The 14,810-nt window shown below is 38.2% G+C and overlaps 1 protein-coding gene across 2 annotated transcripts in view; it reads right to left on the bottom strand.

The window, feature by feature from the left end:
• The window catches only part of PPP3CA (protein phosphatase 3 catalytic subunit alpha), a 171,458-nt gene that overhangs the window by 38,890 nt on the left and 117,758 nt on the right, over positions 1-14,810 (bottom strand). For both annotated transcript variants that reach the window (XM_038136261.1, XM_038136262.1), the window contains exons 3-5: positions 11,512-11,636; positions 3,058-3,169; positions 1,723-1,868 (exon numbers count right to left, since the gene is read on the bottom strand). In XM_038136261.1, coding sequence (XP_037992189.1) covers positions 1,723-1,868; positions 3,058-3,169; positions 11,512-11,636 — 383 coding nt within the window. The remainder of the gene's footprint in view (positions 1-1,722; positions 1,869-3,057; positions 3,170-11,511; positions 11,637-14,810) is intronic.

The following is a 14,810-nucleotide window of genomic DNA, read 5'->3' as shown; positions in this document are numbered from 1 at the left end:
TCTTGCTGAAAATTAAAAGATACAGTGGATTCACATTCTACATGAATTTTTGTTTGCTTTTTTTTTTGCCTTTTTGCAAGCATTCCAGTGGACAAGGGAGAATATAATATTTCTGTATTTCATGATTTTTCAAACCTTAGAACATTCAATTTATGTAAGGCACTTCAAGAAAATACAGTAGTTATTTCAAAGCAAGTTCCCACTTAGATTTATGTACATTTGCACAAAAAATTGTATCTAAACAACAAGACAATATCTCTGCATTACAGCACCTTGGCATGACATTCCTGTAGCTCCCGTAACCTCAACCCTAATTAAGAAGCTAAAAACTTCTCATTTTGATCTTCTTATGGGTATTTAAAACTTCAAATTACATCGAATCATAATGCAAATAAAATGAAGTATAGCAAAATAATAAAAATCAGTATTCTCCTGCAAGAACTCTTTAATATAAAAACATCATGTCTTATCTCAAGAATTCTTTCATAAAAGAACAGCCCGGTTAAGATAGTGTATGAATAAGGCTTGCAGTCTGAAATATTCTCTATTTTGACCAGAAAGATCAAGCAATGATTCAGTAGCTAGTAGACACCTTCTCCCCCCATTAAAAAAAATAAAATCAAAGAGAACTAATTGGTTTTGTAAGTTTTCAACACTGAAAGTTTTAATAAGAGACCTCTACAATTTTGCCTTTGTGTTCTCGTCTTGACATAGGCACAGCATATCTACACTTCTTATTTCAGCCTTCTCCAGTTAATGCTTATGTAATTACAATTCGTTTACACAAAAATTCATAAATATGCAAACCCAATTTCTGCTAATTGCCAAAGATAAATAAACCTGTTGGGTTGGGCAGGGGGAAGAGAAGGTGTTAATGAACCTAATCTAGAATATGAGAGCTAAACAACTTTACTCTGCCATTATGCTGTTGCAGAGCCAGCTAATTTTAACGCAGAGTATTTTTGTTTACTGAGATAGTGAACCTTTACCTCAGAAACAAAACTTTGCATTCAGTAATTTTTTAAAGTGCAGTTAATACCTTAAGCTAATTGCTTTTAAACCAAAACATGTAATTACTGTCTCAAATTGGGGTTTTTTTAAACTATAGTAATTTCTTAGTAGATTACAAGTTAACCTCAGAATATAAATTACTTTTTACTAACCTGAAAGCTCAGAAATAGATATCCACGTTTGCAACTCTCAAACAGCAAACAAGACGGACTTTTTTTTCTGAGAACACTAAGAATGAATGGTTTAAATAGCTCTTCCTAGAAATATCAACTGAGATCTCTTCTACAAAACATGTGAATAAAAAATTAATCCTTGATAACATGCAATAACACTGGATTATGTGAAGGAGCTGTTTGACATTGTTCTCTGAACTTTCATGAGATTTCTGAGAAACTTTTCAGAACATAAAGCTACAGCAAGCATGAACTTATTAAGCCTCAATCAGACCACCTGCTGGGCACTCAAATGCAGAACTATTAAAAATATGGCGGGACCTATTGAGAATGAAGCTCTTGACTATTTAAAAAAAATACCAACTATATTGATTGCAAGCATATGAGCCTTTTTTTTTTTTACATCTTTGTATATTGTGAGGTTCTTCTAGAGCTCTTTTGTATCTTCTCCAAGAAAGCAGAGAACACTTAACAAGGCACAAGGAAGTTGTCAGATGGGCCTTATGTTGTGCTAACAGGTAATACCTCCAAGACTTACTTTTCTGATGTCATCTAAAGTGTTGATCTCCGGAGACAAGCCACCATGTACGCACAGGAATTGTTGGTTCATCAGAGCAGCCAAGGGAAGGCAGTCGAAGGCATCCATGCAGGCATCATATACACGTTCTGAATATTTGATTTTACCTTTTAAAAATTAAAATGGTAACAGAAAGTGTCTTTAATATTTAAGAGGAAAAAAGGATCCTGCTTAATATCTCAAACCTTTTCTCTCCGGTATTGAGGACTGTACCCAAACTTTTGCTTAATACAAAAATATCCTCAGGAATCCACTGCTGGAAAACTTCTTCCTGTTCTGAGGTGAAATTAATAGGTTTTCATATTTTTTCTAAAAAAAACCTGTAAATCAACAACTAAATATACCATTACAGTCTACCATTTCCACTCAGTATGAAATCTGCACAGCAAGCCTTAAAACATCTGCTGAATGGTTATCATCATTATCACTCAATATACTCTCTATGAAATAATCAGAACTTTAGCCCAGTCCCTTATAATTAATTATCTACAGAAATGCCATTATGAAATGAACGAGGTGGAATAATGAAGCTGAAATGTTAATTTACCAATATGCATATTAAACTCAGTAAACCATGAAGCCTTCGAGCCAATTAACATTTCCTTTATCCCCAGTGTAAAAAGAAAACACAGACTTATGGCAATAGTTTCATCTCACAGTGTCACAGGGAAAAAAAAAAGCTTCATTGTGCAGGTAAAGGTCTACATCTAATAAGCTTTTATGTGTCACTGCATCCTTTCTTGCAACACAGAAAGGAATTCATATCAAAAGAGCATATTGAAAAGTTTAAGCCTACACACAGGATAAACGTGAAAATGCTATACCTAAAGGAAAAACAAAACAAAAATTCCTTGCATTTTTCTCCTGCTCCATGAGATGAGACCCAGTGAGATGAGGTCCTCCTTAACTAGCAGTCAGGAACCTGTCACAGGTGCCAGGGCTGGTGTGCCAGCAGGTTCTGCCTGCCAGGCTGCTGCGTGGGGCAGCAAACCCTCAGCGGCTGCCAGCAGCATCAGCAGCGGTGCACGCTTACCGAGAGCATCCAGGCCCAGATGGACCCACAGCAGCCCCACGATGCTCCCATGCTCAAATCTGGGGGGGTCTAAGCCCTTCCATTCCACACCACTGAGAGGTGACTGCCCCCTCAGGGAACAGGGACTACCATTTAAAATTAATGGCAGTAACATGAAAAGTACACGAAAATTTACTAATCGTGAAGCAGTACCAAATATTTGCAAAATAACAAATTAAGCTGCTGAGAAAGGAGTTAAGAGGAGAAAGGTAAGACAGACTTACATTCTTGCTTAAATGTGAAATACTCTGTTAAATGTCTACATTCATGGTTCCCACGAAGTAAAAACAGTGTTTTGGGGTAAAGGATTTTCAAGGCCCACAAGTACAGCACACACTGTGAATCAGAACAAGAAAGAAAATCAGAATTCATAATTAATGACAGAACAATTTACATTCCACTCCATCACCAAAAACTAGCAGAAAAAGTAAAAGTAATCTGTGCAAAGCATTTATTTTCAACTGATTAAGTTCATTCTTCATATGCTACACTCAAACACTTTTCTGCACTTCAGCCTGGACTGGCTGAAACTCGCGTGGGTATATTCTGTCAGAGTTTTACACTTCTTGCTGAGTGGCACCGCCCTGGTCAGCCATGCCAGGCTGCCTCCAGCAGCCCCAGCTCTCCCCCAGCAATTGTGTGCATCCCTAGGAGGAAGTGCACACTCTCCACCTGCAAGGTTAGGCAGAAACCTCCCGTGGAAACAATTCCACCGGAAGACCTGCATTTCCTGCATAAGGAAAATTTGCCTCAGAACAATTTAACTCACACTTCAGGAAATACCTCAGCTTCCAGAATTACACAGTTTTTACATGAGAGATTGTTCATTTTTCACTTAACATTGCTCTGTAAATACAACTGGGGTAAAAAATCCACAAAGCTCTTGCATTAAATGAAGTTACTACAAAGCTTTTATAATGCCTTTTCTCTTTCCTAAAGATTTCTATTTGAGATGACATTTCTTCTAGACATGTTTTTAAAGATTAATAAAAAAGACTTGGAGAGGCTAAGCTCTGCTCAGACCTCTCTAAACCACCCAATTAAAAATATTTGTTTTGATAATGAACTCACAGCTCCAAGAAAGTTGATGGAAATAAGACCCACTCATCCCATGAGATGAGCCCAACGCCTGCAGGGACACTGTACAGACCATAATGTCCTCTCAAAAACTAGAAAGCTAGAAAAACTGTCTGAATGGTTTTTCCTCCAGCCTTTCCTTACTTATATAACCATGAACTGCTGAAATGCTGTGCAAGAAACAAAATGTGTCAAAAAAACCCACTTTCATTTACAACTACACTTCCTTTTGTTCCATTGGGAAAAAAATCATTAACTTAATAATCAATAGGTCGGAAATTCAGAATATACTCTATGTTTTCAGATTAGAACAACAAGAGTATTGCTGTGAGTGCAATGCCTCCACACTATAGTGTGAACTCCCTTCTACAGTTCAGAGTGTCTTGAAAAACAGCTGAATAAATTTCATCATCTCAACATGTAGATTTCAGATCCCTTGTTTGTTACTCAGTCAATTTAGAAGAAAAACAGGAAAGGATGAAGAGATGCAACATTTTAATGTTTGTGCCCACACTATCCATAGATAATCACACAGTAGCAGGAGTTTTATACTACTACTTGTTGCCTTGAATTTATTACATGTAAACATCTGAATGCTCTGCCTGTCCTTTGTCTGTAATTTCTGTTCTATTCAGAGGGTGTACAGACAGAGAAAAACAGCAAAAATACAGGCAGTATACTCGAGGAATTGCAAAACTAATTCTCCCTCTTGGAAACACGTGGGAGGCCTCCCAGCTCATGCCAATTCTTCCACCTCCCTGGCGCTATTGCCACTGCAGGAAGAGATGCCAGAATGCCAGGGAAATCATGCTAATGTAATCCAGCATGGAATTATGGTGTCAGGTCACAGGAATCATCTGTTGTGGCCCAAAACAACCACCAAGGGTGTGGGTGGAGAAAGTCTTCTGTCTCTGTGTAAACTCCAGCAGACTTGGGTTTGAGGGTTTCACTCCAAGGGAGCAAGAAACCTGAACTTGTCCACACCACCAGAGCAATTCTCTCTCTCTCTCTTTGATGATAACTCCTTCATTCTTCCAAGAATTTCCAGAACATTCCACTTCAAACTTACTAACACATGCACTAATTTTATGTAAATGTTGGGAGACAAGAAGTCCAAAGTGACACCCCATCCATGCAAGGAAACCTCCAGCTTTTAAAGCCCTGGTCAAGTTACCTTAGAGCTTCCACTCCTGCCTAAACATGTCTAGAAAAGCACAATTCATGATTAGATGAAACAGGTAATTTTTTTTTTGTTTGTCCATATTGCCCTAATAACTAAGTTTTTCATTTTCCTAAAGCTCTGGCAAGATTAAAGCAAGCACTCCATATTTAAACTATTGTCCAGATCTGGAAAGTAGGGAAAATGAGGAGAGATGGAATTTCTGACTTTTTGGCATTAGGTACTTGTTTACAGGTTGATTGCTCTGTATTTGCTCATCATAGATTTCTTTTTTTTCCCTATGCTTCCTTTGAAGTACTCATGAGAACCAGACAGAAGATAACAGAGAATCAATACAGTCTACTCAAAGTTCTATTTCTCTGCCACTATTCAAGCAACATCAGCCCACTATTCACATTTTGTTTTCAGCAGTGCTATATCAAAGGTTTATTTTGTTCAGATGAGTCCTTCAATTTTCTCCCTTTTCAGTAGTTCAGTGAAGTAATGTTGTAATAGTAAATAAGAACTAATTTGAAGATTTTTTTTCATGCAAACTAAAGAGCAAATATGAGGGCAACGATTTTCATGGCTTTTCAACTTACAATCATTTATATACAATAACCCTTATGTCTAAACAACAAATCATGAGCAAACATTCTGGTTTTGATTTTTTCCTACCTGTGCTTTGCATATCATAATTCTTACTGAAAACAAAATATTTGTGATAAATTGCCCTTGTTGAAAATCTGAGCTTAAAGTCTTTAAGTATTTCATAATACTGCTTCCCTGTTGTAAAATTTTTAAATACCTTTCTTCCTTCAGCATTTTCATTAAGAACATACTAAACATCAGCTGTGCTGTAACTCTATGCAAAATGTACAGCAGAGACCTTGCCATCTAGACATCTGTAAGGTATTTTTGCCTATTTCACTTCAAACTATCAAAAGACCCATGTTACATATATGTATGTATCTAATACTGAGGACCCTCAAACCCCTCTTACTTGTTTCGAGTCTTTCAGCTGTTGAAATAGCAGATATGTTAAGTTTGTAACAAAGAGGTAATCTGTTCACCTCCCAGCTCCCATAGTCAAGCTGTTTTCCAGCTGAGGTTCTGGCAGCCTCAGCTTCAGGGAAGAAAAGGTCTGTGCAAGCCCAAGGCCCACATTTTCAAAACAGACTTGGGATTTAACTCCACTGTCGCATGCTGAATTGGAGCATTTGCACAATTCCACATCTCGGCCCATCCTGGAAAGGAAAACCAAAGGCCCCACAGCCCTTCTATGCATATCAAGTTATGTGATTAAAAGAAAGAGCCTTGAAAAATCATCACCATGGCCACCTGAGTACAACCACAGCATCACAGTGCTCACTTCTGAGTGCTCTGGCACTGGTAGTGCTAGGAAGAGAGAGATGCAGCTCACTGCCAGCTGTGTGGCTTTGCAGGGGCCACAAAAGTTGAACTCCCTCTCCAAATGACTGACTCTCCAAAGCACTGGGCACTCCTCAGCAGATGAAATTAAGTGTAAGAGTGAAGTAATTCATATTTGAAAGGATAATTTGAGCCATACATTGCTAAGGTCTCTACTGATGCTCTGTGACCTGTGGAACTGGCATAGCTTCCACACTCTCTAACACACACCCCACCAAAATATAAAAATTGCATTACTGTAGGTGCACTGAAATAATGATACCATCACAACATCTAGTACAGATACAGCTTCCTAAAATGGAGTAACCATCCCAATGGAAACCATGCACCTTTTTACACACATAGCTGCATTCACGCTACTGGGATGAATATTTATTACAGCACGATTTCAGAGAAAAATAAAGCTGTAGCCAGAATATTCACATGAGATGCAACTTACTGCCATTTCTGAACTACTATCCCTTGAGCACAAAGAAAATTATGAATCCTACTGCAAATAAAGAAAAAGTCATATTGTCTTCACTACAAGTAGGATTTCAGCACAATAGCAATATACCGTTTGCTAATGTTTAGACCACATTACTCCCATTTCAGCCTTTAAAAAGAGTATCTGCAAAGTTTAAAAATATCCAAAAAGAAGTACTCTTTTCCAACCAAAAAGTGACTAGGAATTTTTTTTTTCTAAATATTCCTATAATTCTTATAGCTGGTACTTTCTAGATGGAGATGGCTCCTAACTCTCCTTTTTGAGATCCTGTGTCTAGGTCCCAGCTGTTCTCTGAGAAGATGGGTCCCACAGAGAGATGGCATCAGTGCAGGGGAAATGGTGCCATCACATGTTCTCCCCCTGCAGCCAAAAGGGGTTCTTGGCATGCTGGGGACTCACACTGGGAACAGCTGGCACAGGACCAGTCAGGCTGCAAGGATGGCCCTGACACAAACAGATGTTCCGGTCTGGGAATCTAATACATATAAAAATAATCTGAATTTGCAGAGTTACTGAATTTTCACAGCTCTGAGGAACAATGCTATACAAAAATGAGATCTCTCAAGATGCAAATTTCTGCTATGAAGAAAGATATTCGCTACTGGTCTACAGAAGAAAAGGGCAAGGAAACTCAGGATAATTAAAGTCCTAGGATTTTCTTTGCTTTAAGAGAACTGAAAAAAACTAGTGACTTCACTGGTGAAGTATTCTTGATCAGCCCAAATTATTTTAAATCAAGCTGTTTACTGGAAAACATTAACACACTACAGTAACAGATGATGCTGAAAGGTGTTTATTCTTCCAATGAAGTCCTCAAAAGTTCACAGAGACTTGAGAGACAATAAACACACAACTTCACCAACATTAACTTCGCCCACTGTTTACTAACATAAATTTATGTGTAATTCTTTTCTTGAGAGAGACCATTTAATTTCCAACAGTTCACCAAGTTCAGAAGCATCTCAAGTGCCAGATACTTTTTTTTTAAATTAGTGTAAGGTCCAGTGGTCAAATGCCAGACACTACAAACACCTCAGTTTGTTCTTGCTGGAAATACCACAACACCAGTTTCATCTTCTGCAATGTCAGCCTGTGCATTCAGGAAGGAAATATATGAATGTTCTGAACATTAAAACATAACTCCATTTTTGTTAGTTATGAACATTGGTTCAATTCTCCATATTTTAACTCTTTCCTCTGCCAAAAATGATCACTACATGCCTTATGATGGTGAAGTGACATATGATAGTACACTGTTACACGGAATTGAGTAAGAAAATAATCCCAACAGTTGGTATACATATTATTATTATTAATGCACTGTAGTTGGTTTTTACTCTGTAATTTTCCTAAGACTGTGATGAAAAATTGTCTATATGTACACTCCTCCCTACACTGCATAGCATTTGACTGCTTTTCAAAAAAGAGTTTTCAGACTCAGGTAGAGAGATTAGTCATTCTCCCTTACAACCTATTCCTGCAGAACCACTTAGGCTCTAACTATTCTTTACATTTAAAAATAGCCCTCTGTTTTGATCACTTGGGTTTCTACTCTCCATGACCACAAAACTTATTTGAAAGTGAAAACTAGGGGGTTTCTGCTACTCTGGAGTCAAACCCCTGGAGCAGTGCACAAGCACAAGAGGGAAATGTTATCAGTTATACAGCCAAGGAAACAAATGCACTGTATTAAATTGCAGAAATTAGTTATTTTACGTGAAGAAATACCCAGGCTCTGCCAAAAGGTCAAATGGAAAAGAGAAGGCAGATATGGAATAAAGATTCCATCTGTGCCAAGAAACTTGTATCATTCTACTTATGGCTTGACATTTTTTAACTTCACCTGTTGGAACTTCTCTATCAGTCTCTCATCCTTTGAGTCATTGCTTAGAGCTAATATAAAAAACACAAAACACGCACCCCCTTCAAGCAGTGAAGTAAAAATGGAGCATGCACATGAAGAATGGAGCCCTTGGATCAAAAGCTCCATAGAGCAAGGACCGACATTTCTGCTGAGTGCCTTATACAAATACTTTTCTCTTTTTCCCTCTGAATTATCAAATGCCTTCCACCTACCTTATGCAATTTCTTTCTCTGTTCTTAATGATAATAGCTTGCATTATGTAGTACCTTTCATCCAGAAGAATCCCAAATGCTTTGCAGCCCACAGAGAAGGATTATCTCGCCCACTATCAGAACTCAGCTCGGTCTAAGCTCAATGGTGTCACTTTTACACTAGAGATCACACAGCAATCAAGGGGAATGTTTTTAAAGCTTGTATTACTCATGATTAGTAACCTGGACCAGCCACTTAATTCTTTTGGAAAGACCCCAGAACTGCAATACTCTCCTGTCTCCATAGCAGAAAGGGAAGCCAGCAGATGGATGGAAGAAAGATCACTATGTGATTGGCATGGTAGAAATATGAACTGAGGCTAGGGCTGTTTACCAGCATGACTTTCCCAGCACAAAGCACTGACAAGAGTTGGTGACTGCTCTATGTACTTAGGTCCCCTTTTCCACCAGAAACATCTTCCCCCTCTAAATGCCAAGTTGCATTCTTCACAATTTTCCTTCCCCTGTCACTACTTATTGCGCTGAGTTCATGCCTGAATGCACAGCTCTACATCGAAATACACTTATGAAACAGAAACTTGCCTTTCCTTTCAAAGATATCCTTTAATCAAGGTGACAGGTGGGGAAAATCAGTTATGTGACCAAAAAAAAAAAAAAAAATAGAGATTTGAGAACCTAACATACAAAAGAAATAATATAAGTGATAGCTGAGATATTTCCTTGGTGCTGGCAGAAGCTAATACTGCTTCCAGTGAAAAAGCAATGTTCCTGAATGGAAAAACTGTATTCAGAATACAATTTGCTAAGTATGTATGCACAGGTTGCTAAATGAGAGATTTTAAGGGGATTATTGCCTAAACATAGGCTGTTTTCTTTGTTTCATATGGCTTGCTATTTCTTTAATTGGTAATAGCCCTGGAACAGATTTTGGTAAACTGTCAGAGAAGCACTTGAAAGCTGTTCTGTTTCTTTTATTAAAAGCCTACGTGTATAGAAGTGAAGACAAAACTTTCCTCTTCCAGACACATCTTGTCTCAATCAAAGACTGCAGGAGATATGAATGAGGTTATCACAACTCAAAAATAGTAGTAGTTCAAGACAGAGCTGCACAATGGTTTAAGTCTGTGAAGCTCTTCGTGCTCCTCCTTCCCAAGCCATCCAGCATGGTAATCCACAGCAGAGATTACCAGCTCACTTGAAATGAAGTTTTAAAATGAACTAATAAAGCAAAATTAGTTTTATTGAATCTAATTTTTCAGAAACTTCTTCGTTTAAACATAACACTGGCAAGATAATACACTGATCTGTTTTCCAAACACCTAACTCAGCTGCTTGACCTTATATACTTGTATACTAATATGGCAACAGTGTACTTCGATGTGGGATGTACAATGAAACAGCAGTGGATGTGCGCTCATATGATGCCATCTAATCTAGTCACAGACACACAGACACGTATCATAGGATCTATATTCCTATATTGCTTCCAATAGGTAATGGGCATTCTGCCCTGACTCAGAGGGAATTCAAGTCTGAACTTTTCACAGAAACAGTCAAGCTGTAGATCAAGAGTTCAGCAAGGATTTCTGATTGACTGTTCAATAACTAGATCAGCTATAACCTAGACAAAAAAAAATCCACATCAGGTTTTATTCAGTAGTTGTGCACTTCATCTCGTTAGTTTGTAAAATCAAGCAATAACACAGGATAGAAGAAAACATCTAGTTTGCTTTCCAAGCAATGGAACAGAGAATTTGGGCTTGGTATTTGACTCACTTCTAGTCAAAGCTGGCAGGCTTTATAGGACACTGTTTCTTTTACAAGCCAGCTAAAGAGGCCATTTGACCTCCACATTCTACGGCCTCACCTGGAGACTACACCAGGTCTCAGCACCATCAACAGGGCATTTGTGCATCACTTCTCAGTGGATTCAAGTGCTGCATCAAAAGCCAGAGATCATGCACTCCTGCATGCCATATCTAAACAGAATTTACTCATTCTCTCCAGCACAGCATGCTGCGTGCTGGCTTTTTGTCCCATTTACCTCTCATCTAGTCCTTCCATTCTCCTAAAATTTCACATCCAAGAAACTCAGATCAAATAAACCTAAAAGTCAAACTAAACTATGGGTTAAGTTTTTCTGTTATGTCTCTTTTCTAATAGCTCACATCTACTCAGGCTATTTAGCTTTTGCAAGCTGCAGAGCACGCTGCTTTCTGTGCAATATTTAGATGGCCACTAGTCTGCACCATTCTGTGTCAGCTTTCCAGCTCAGATATAGTGGGATTTGGCCGGATTCCAAGCAACCTTTATAACAACACCACCAGCAACATTAACATGGTATTTGTGAAGAGCCTCAGTATTCCTGAGCTAGTCAAGACATGATGGTAAATATACATAATATGTTGCAAGTGATTTTGTACCCAAACCCAGAAATTAGAAACTTACTTCAATGCTGAAGTACCCTCTGTCCACGTAGTCCCCCAGGAAGAGGTACCGCGTGTTGGCAGGAGAACCTCCCACTTCAAACAGTTTCATCAAGTCAAAGAACTGACCATGGATGTCTCCACAAACTAGAACAGAAGAGGAGCAATATTTAGATTCACCATGCAAAAATCATCTTCGGTACACACAATCCAAAGTCACTGTGTTGCAAGACGCGTTATGACAATTTTGTGCGTCATTCACTAGTTAAACAGTTTAACAGTCTGTGCCTTCAGGGGAAGAGTTCAGCTCTGCTCTCTTGTGAAACTTCAAACTCCCTGGTGGGTGATTTCAAGCATCTGCAGGAAGGTAGGCAATTCTTTTGGAGAACCCCATGGATAGCTAAGAGTGCAGTGTCAAAACCTGCTTTGTTTCTCCTACTCAAAAGAGAACCTCCCCCCAACACATTCCATTTAGGGTCAAACCCAGAGTTTTTATGGCAATGATCCTCAACCAAGGTGATGTTAATAGCCTTGACTGGCACTGTTTAAACTGGCCCTTCAGTGACCTTAAAAAAAAAAAATAATCTGATTTTCACACTCTAAGGGTGATTTTGAAGTAACTGAAGAAAACCAAGGGTCCAAAATAGGCCTTATCATGCAGCAGCAGGCCACCTTAAGTAAAATTCAGATGCTCTCTTTCAGGTAATGCCCTTGTTCCACTGCAGATAAGCTAACCTCACATTTGTCACCATGCCTTGGAGACGCTGAAGTCACAAGTCCATATAGATACAAAAGGACTATATACAACAGCTGCAACACCAAATCCAACATACTCCCAGTGCAAAATGTTCATACACTACTGTCTTTCATTTAAGTTCAAATTATAGTTTCATACTTGTATCACTTTTCCCTGAACATATACATTAACATCCATATAGTACCATTCCATCAAGAAAAACTAAATACAAAAGCCAGAAAGAACCCCCATCCAAACCAAACCAACCACCCACTCTGGGTACAGAAAAAACCCACTGATATCTCAGTCACTGCTTTCATGAATATTTATGTGAAATTGGTGACAATTCATGATTCCTGGCTAGCTGACCATTCTTCTGTGATAGTAACATGATATTTTCCCCATAAAATAGCATCTTTTATCTTATCACCACTGTGATACACTGTACAATCTTTTTACCATTTGATTCTCCACTGTGACTTTCAGATGACAACTTTCATACTAAAGCCATCAACAATTACAATTTCAACCTAAGAATAATATCTGCCATTAATTGTGCAAAATAAATACTATTTAAATCCCTAAGTGGTATGACACCACCACTGTTTCTCTAAAAAAAATGTTTGTACCTCGAAGGAAATTTTTTGGTAACATCTTTATCTGAACATATTAATCTACCAAACCAATACACATTTCTTGACTGTACTCCTCTGCATGGACACTGTGGGAAGATTAAAAACACGTGTCGCAATTTGATGGCCAGGCAATCTGCTCTCCTAACTTGCAGCAGAAAAGCTTTCAGTTACATAACTGTACAGCTCTACCAATTATCGCCCGCCCCCATTTGCTCCAACTGCAAAAACCTGAAGTTGAACAAGACTTACAGATTTTTAAATGGATTTAACTTTTTTAGTTTCACTTCAAGCACAAAGAAACTAGACCTTCTTTTTTCTTTTGGTATGCAGACATGTGTAAACAGGTAAATACACTGGGCCCATTACAATGAAACCAGAAAGGTTAGAAAGCTTTCTGCAAGGAATTGCATGTCCCTGAATTTGTCACAAGTCAAAAAAGCAGTGTGCAAGTCAGTGAACAGGACAGAAATAAAAAGTGCAAAGCTCTGCAATCCCACAAGTTGCAAAAGTCTGAACTGGACTCAAAAATGGGTACTTGATAGATGTTCTAGGCATTCTGCACACAGCAGCCTACCTCTTTTATACTTAGCAACAGATGCTGAAATGCATCCAGGAAAAACAAAACCAAATCCCCACAAAGATGGAAAGCTGAAAAGCCCAGCACTCAAAACTAACCTTGTCAATTAAAGTAGTTCCAAAAGAGAAGCTTAAAATCAGGAGGTAAAAGCAGAGAGAGGAAGAAGCTCAAAATAAGAGTCAGCATTGAGGTTTAATTTATTATGGCCAAATCCCAGAGTTCCTACAGGGAAACTACAATGCCACATACAGTTAATCCAATTAGTATTTTGCCTGGAATAGGATGGAATAGCTTACAGATTTTACACTTTCCAGGTTTGCATGTATAGGCTTGAAATGTCCTTGTAATGTAAAACCCATATACTCATATTCTGATGAATAGCCTGATTTACAAATGAATTAAAGGGCCAATTTTGCATGCATACACTACTATGCTCAGTTTATCATTTGAAAAGAACTGCAACTGCTTCTAAAGCTATAGTTCTGCCACCTTTCTTTTCCAACTGGAAATTCCTATGAACTTCATATCTGGAAGATTTCCCAGACAGTTGAATCAATGCTTTATCTTTCATTAGGTGAGGGCAAAAGAGATCCAGCATGGCAAAAGAGATCCAGCATTATATTTCCATTCATAAAGGCAGAAACATCCACCAGCCAAAAATTCTAGCATAGTCTTCATGTCATGTCGCAGCTTCATATCACTATGAAAGAACTTGCAGCACTGTCCCACCAAGAGCCCACAGGAGAGGTTCCATATCCACGTCACACTGCTGAGTCCACTACCTTCATCTTTCTTGTTACAAGAAAAAAGTAATTAAAAGCACACTAGTTATTATATATTCAGGTTTACTCTCTTACAAGTATTAGCATTGAATCTGTTGTTCCTGTTGATTTTGCCAGACACATCCTGTTTTGTTATACCTGTGCAGGCCCTCTTTTGGTACTGGAGCTCTTAAGACTAAACAACACATGCAAAGAGGTATCAACATTCTCCCATCAACTAATAACCAAAAAATCCTCAGTACAGTAAAGCAGGAAAAACAATTTTTAATGAAGATCTCCAGGATCAACGTACTTATGGATTTTAACTATGAACACAGGGAATGTAAAGCACGGTTTCTATGTGTGCAGGATTAACGTCAAAGGCACCTGTGTTCATATTAAAAAAAAAAAAAAAAAGAAAAACAATCCAGAGAAGGAGTTCACAAATTCACGTACAATCCAATATCAATGATTTCACAGAAGTGCCATCAAGTCATGGCCTTTGTACACTCATTAATTTATAATAACAAGCTAATCTGACAGCAATTTTTTCTTCCCTAAGAAGACAGCACTGTGCTCTTTAACTTCCTTTGTATTCTAAAACTGCCAGCT

Source organism: Motacilla alba, chromosome 4 (assembly GCF_015832195.1).
Source record: "Motacilla alba alba isolate MOTALB_02 chromosome 4, Motacilla_alba_V1.0_pri, whole genome shotgun sequence".
In the NCBI taxonomy this organism is placed as follows: domain Eukaryota; kingdom Metazoa; phylum Chordata; class Aves; order Passeriformes; family Motacillidae; genus Motacilla; species Motacilla alba.
This window is presented reverse-complemented; position numbering and strand designations above follow the sequence as displayed.